Source organism: Rhincodon typus, chromosome 25, assembly GCF_021869965.1.
Source record: "Rhincodon typus isolate 14 chromosome 25, sRhiTyp1.1, whole genome shotgun sequence".
In the NCBI taxonomy this organism is placed as follows: domain Eukaryota; kingdom Metazoa; phylum Chordata; class Chondrichthyes; order Orectolobiformes; family Rhincodontidae; genus Rhincodon; species Rhincodon typus.
The window spans coordinates 4,882,622-4,888,363 of record NC_063356.1 but is presented as its reverse complement, the minus strand read 5'-3'; the positions used below and the strand labels follow the sequence as shown (position 1 = coordinate 4,888,363).

Genomic DNA, 5,742 nt, shown 5'->3' with positions numbered 1-5,742 from the left:
GTCTGTTAATTGGATCATTCTGTTCTTGGTTGAAGGGTGAATGGTAATCAGAAAACCAGGATATCACTCCTCCCTGTCTTTAAACAGCACAATTAAGTATTAACATTCACTGAACTTGTGGACTCTTTAAATACTCATGCCCTATCAATAACCTATTTACTGGATTTTATACAAGCTGTTTGTTGTGTTTTACGATTCAGTGAAATAAACCAGGGAAACAAAAGAGAGGTATACTTTTAAAATGTTCCAAGCATACAAAAATGTGATAAATATCATGAAACATTCCTCCATTTGGAGAGCTGTCTCTTTTTTCGCTTTGCTATTGAGTTGCAAACCCAACAAGTGGTCAAATTCCTCAAACTAGAGCTAAGTCATTCAGGAGGGAAAATGAGGAAGCACTTTTCACAGCAAAGGAGATAGAATTCTGAATGAACTCCCCACAAATGCAGTGGGTGCTAGGGATCGAGTGAACATCTCAAAGCGGAGGTGGATAGACTTTTGTCTGATAATGATTTTCTAAGTACAAGGAGCAATTGCGGGTAAATGCCATTGATGTGTTGAGTAGCAATGATCAAATTGAATGAGGAGGCACCATCACTGAAATTAGTAATCCAGAGCTCCAGGTAAATGTTCTGGGAACATGGGCTTGAATCTCACCATTATAGATGGTGATATTTAAATTTTTTAAAAATTGATTTTTTTTTTACAAAAACTAGCCTAATGGGGAGCAGGTAGCTATGGTCAATTGTCATATAAAAATATTTGGTTCACTAATGCCTTTTACAGAAGGAAATCTGCCATACTTACCTGGTCTGTCCTATATGTGACTCCAGACCCATGGCAATGTGGTTCACTCTTAACTGCCCTCTGAGCAATTAGTGATGGGCAATAAATGCAGCATATTTAAATACTGAATTAGAATTAGAATTAGCTTTATTGTCACAAGATTAGGGGACGGATTTTTAAAGTGAGAGGAGTGAGATTTAAAAAAGGCATGAGGGGCAATTTTTTTTACACAGAGGGTGGTTCGCATGTGGAATGAACATCCTAAGGAAGTGGTGGATGCGGGCAAAGTTACAACCTTTAAAAGACATATGGATAAGTACATGAATGGGAAATGTTTGGAGGGATATGGGCCAGGAGCAGGCAAGTGGGACTAGTTTAGTTTGGGATTATGTTTGACATGGACTGGTTGGACCAAAGGCTCTGTTTCCGTACTGTATGACTCTACATACTCAAGTACAGTAGAAAGTTTACAAGTCACCACTTAAGGCGCAATCTTAGGTCGAATTAGAATTAGGTTTCATTGTAACGTGTTCTCAAGTACAGGAGTACAGTGAAAGGTTACAATGTTGCCTCAAATGGTGCCATCTTAGGTTCAAAATATCTAGGTATAAATCTTAGATACAAAAAGAAAAATAAACAAAAAACAGTTACATTACCTTACAGAGATTCATAGAATAAGTTAGAAATAAGACATAAGTTAAAAGGATAAACATTACAGTCAGATAGTAGGACAGTGGGTACAAAAATACCTAGGTACAGATTCTTAAATACAAATTCTTGCGGGGGGGGGGGTGGTGGAATTAGAAAAATAAAGAAACGATGAAGGCCACATCCTGTGAATGAATAAAAAATACATTGAATGTTCGAGCAGAGTTGAATGGTCACCTCTTGCTCTCTGTAGTTGTGTGACACGGACAATTTGCAGTTGCAGGCATTAATCGTCTGGGTTTTCTCTCTCTCTCTCTCTCTGCATCACTGCAGCCGCTCCAGCCTGAATGACAAATCGGAGGAGGGTCTGCGAGTCAACTACAAGAGCTCGCAGATCGCCACAGCGATAATCAGTATCCCCACACCGCCCGGCACTACACCCGAGGGGGGACATGAGCTACCCCTCCCCAACCAGTCCAGTACCAGCATGGAAGCCGCAAGCTGTAACATCGTGAAAGTGTCTGCCTTGTAAAATTAAAGCCTTGCCCAGCTCTCAGTCACCTCAAAGATCACATCGTCAAGCATGACACTGGCAACCGCATGGCAAGGGTGAGAGGGGAAATTGTGAATGAGACCAATCCCAGTGAAAGGGGGAGGGTGATCCGAAGTCACCGCGTTTGCGTCTCAAAGCAACGGCACAGTTTCAATCCAGTTTTATTATTTGTTTGTCTTTTATTTTCAATGAGAGGAACAACGGGGGGAAACTCGAGAGGACCAACGCCGGAGAGACTCAATGAGGGACATTTTGGGAGTTAACAAAAGGAACCAGCTCCGCACTGCGTCGTTTTTAAGTACTGTACCTAATTTAGGTGATGTTTAAAATGGATAATATTTATTCACAAATTGGAAATGTGAGAAGGTGAGCCTATTTGGGAAAAAAAGCAAGCAGGATTTTTTTTTTTCCCGTGTGGAAGAGTGACTTTAAAAAAGACACAAAAGACAAGAGATTTAGGATCCAGATGTTGTTGTAGTCCCCACTTTTTGACACGTTTCTCGTGTGCGTTACACGTGGAAAAGAAGACAGCTGTTAGCCCTGACGGCAGATAATTTGTCTGCTTATGGTCTGTAGTTACAATAAGAGCTTTCATTTCTGCTGTTTGATCCATGTGACATCTCAGTGTTCATTGCTGACAAGAAGCAGCATCGTGTGAACATGGTGTTTGTCAGTTTAAGTACAGTCTGTAGGTGTATTGTGAGCAGAAAACTGTACCCAGCAAATTAAGCCGTTCCATGCACTGATTTCTTCTCTCTTCCCAATACCATCTCGTTCACTCTCTCACTTACGTAGTGTGACTTTATTAGACTTAGTTCAGGAGAAACGGTTTCTGTATTTTGCAAAAAAAAAGTCTTCAGTGTGAATCAAAAACTTGCAGACTTGCTTTATTCCCAAAATGTTTTGCTTCCTCTTTCCAGGACTTTAGCTGAAATAAAGATGAAAAATGCTGGAAATGCTCAGCAGAACTGGCACCGTCTGCAGAAGAGAGAAACAAAGTTAACTTTTCAGAAGCAGAAAAAAGTTAGAGATGGAACAGGTTATAATCAAGCCAATGAAAAGGGAAGGGAAGGTAAAGTACAGAAGGGAATATCTATTATAGGATGAAAGACAGGATGAGGGATTAATGCCAGAAGGGATAATGGGACAAAGTGAAAGGAGATGGGAAAAGAACAACCAGAGAAACAGTGTCTTAAGTAGGTGTAAATGGCAACAGCAATTTATCAACAGCTGCTATCCAAGTAAGTGGAAGCAGAGATTGTAATCAGAAATCACTGAATTCATCCTTGAGTCCACAGGCTGTAAAGAGCCTAAACAAAGGATAAGCTGCTGTTCTTAAACTGAACATAGGAATTAATTGAAACAATGCAGGAGACCAAGGACAGAAAGATCAGATGGTCAGGCAATTTCAGAGCCAATGGCCGACTCACTAGCTAGCCCTTCCAATAGCACCCAAGCAATAGCAGCAAGAATTTACATTTATATTGCCCTTTTAGCACAGTAAAATGTCTCTAGATTTGGTCAAAGGATTTGCTTTAAGGAGAAGGTTGAATGGAGGTGTTTAGGGAGGGAATTTCAGGGGTCAGGCTTACAGGAAGGGAAGTAAAAGATAAGAAAATATTGGTTTGTGTTTAAATTGTGAATTCCCCAATTCATAACTCAAGGAGACAGGCTATGGGTCCCAGATGTCCACTACACTGTTATCAGTTCACCCTTACAGCAAGTTAGAACCCAAAGAAAAATCCATCTGAAAAATATGGAGAAATGTCTAACAAAGGGGACATGCAGCAGAACTGGGGAGAAGTCAACAATAAAATACCTTGCGTTCACATCATCAGAGCATCTCAATGCACTTTATAATCAATTAATTATTATTACAGTGTTAATCTCTGTACTAGGGGTGAAAAACAACAGCTAACTTTATACACAGCAAGGACCCAGTAACAGCAATGAAATACAATGCTGGGAGCACTGACTCCCCAGAGCCTGCCCACTATCTACAAGGCAGAAGGCAGGAGCGTGATGGAATACTCCCCACTTGCCTGGATGGCTGCAGCTCCAACAACATGACACCATCCAGGAGAAAGCAGCCCACTTCATTGGCATCACATCCACTTCCCCCACCACCAACTCTTAGAAATAGCAGTGTGTACCTTCTACAAGATGCACTGCAGAAATTCACCAAAGATCCTCAGACAGAATCTTCCAAACCCACAACATCTTCCATCTAGAAGGACAAGAGCAGCAGATACATGGGAACACCACCACCTTCAAGCCACTGACCATCTTGATGTTCCTTCACTGTCACTGGGTCACAATCCTGGAATTCCCTCCCTAAAGTCATTGTGGGTCAACCTACTTCAGCGGTTCAAGAAGGCAACTCACCACCAACTTCTCAAGGGTAATTAGGGCTGGGAAATAAATGTTGCCCCAGCTAGCAATGCCTACATCCAATGAATGAATGAATGATAAAAAAAAGCATGTTGGAAAATCCAGTACATACTGTTTTCAATTTTCCAACCATTCCCTTCAACAGCAACTTGTAGATAGTGCATGCCCTAATTCCCAACATCTTCCCTGAGATGTCTTCATGAACCAAGGCAACATAACATTTCGCCCATTCACCATTAACTTCCATGATGGTAGTGCTGCTCTCCATCATAATGTCGGTGGGAGCTCAGTTTGAACACTGGAGAGAAGATGGTGAATGATGCTCCTTGGGGTTTGCCCTGAGGTAAATGTCTGATGCTGGCAGACCTTCCATGTAAGTTGTACTATATTACAGAAACACAGAAGTGCTACGATGCAGAAGGAGACTATTTGGCCCATCCTGCCTTTCCCCCCTATACCTGGGCACCATTTCTATCCAATGCCCTTCTTGAATTCCTCAATTGAACCTGCCTCCACCACATTTCTAGGCTGTACATTCTAGACCTTAGTGACTTGCTGAGTGAAAAGATTTTTTCTTACATTACCCTTGCTTCATGTGCATGTTGCTAAAAATCTATACGCTTTTGTTATCATAGAGTCATCGAGATGTACAGCACAGAAACACACACTTCGGTCCAACTTGTCCATGCCGACCAGAAATCCTAAAATAATCTAGTCCCATTTGCCAGCATTTGTCCCATGACCCTCTAAACCCTTCCTATTCATGTAGCTATCCAGATGCCTTTTAAATGTTATAATTATACCAGCCTCTTCCACTTCCTCTGGCAACTTATTCCATACATATACCACTCCCTGAGTGAAAAATTTAACCCTTAAATCCCTTTTAAATCTTTCCCCTCTCATCTTAAACCTATGCCATCTAGTTTTGGATTCCACTACCCTGGGAAAAAGACCTTGGCTATTCTACCTATCCATGCCCTTCATCATTTTATAAACGTCTATAAGGTCACCCGTCAGCCTCCAAAGTTCTGGGGAAAATAGCCCCAGTCTATTCAGCTTCTTCCTACAGCTCAAACTCTCCAAACCTGGCAACATCCTTGTAAATCTTTTCTGCACCCTTTCGAGTTTAATAACATCTTTCCTTTAGCAGGGAGACGAGAATTGGCCAACAGTGGCCTAACCAAGGTCCTGTACAGCTGCAACATGACCTCACAGCCCCTATACTTAATGCACTGACCAATAAAGGCAGGCGTATCAAATGCCGTCTTCACTATCTTATCTAACTGTGACTCCACTTTCAAGTAACTATGAACCTGCACTCCAAGGTCTCTCTATTCAGCAACACACCCCAGGACCTTACCATT

The 5,742-nt window shown here is 41.6% G+C and overlaps 1 protein-coding gene across 3 annotated transcripts in view; it reads left to right on the top strand.

Annotated features, from left to right (window-relative positions):
* kcnd3 (potassium voltage-gated channel, Shal-related subfamily, member 3) overlaps positions 1-2,758 on the top strand; it is a 329,540-nt gene extending 326,782 nt beyond the window's left edge. For all 3 annotated transcript variants that reach the window (XM_048612098.1, XM_048612097.1, XM_048612096.1), the window contains one exon: positions 1,768-2,758. In XM_048612098.1, coding sequence (XP_048468055.1) covers positions 1,768-1,966 — 199 coding nt within the window. In that variant the 3' untranslated portion in view covers positions 1,967-2,758. The remainder of the gene's footprint in view (positions 1-1,767) is intronic.
* Positions 2,759-5,742: the final 2,984 nt, after the last annotated feature.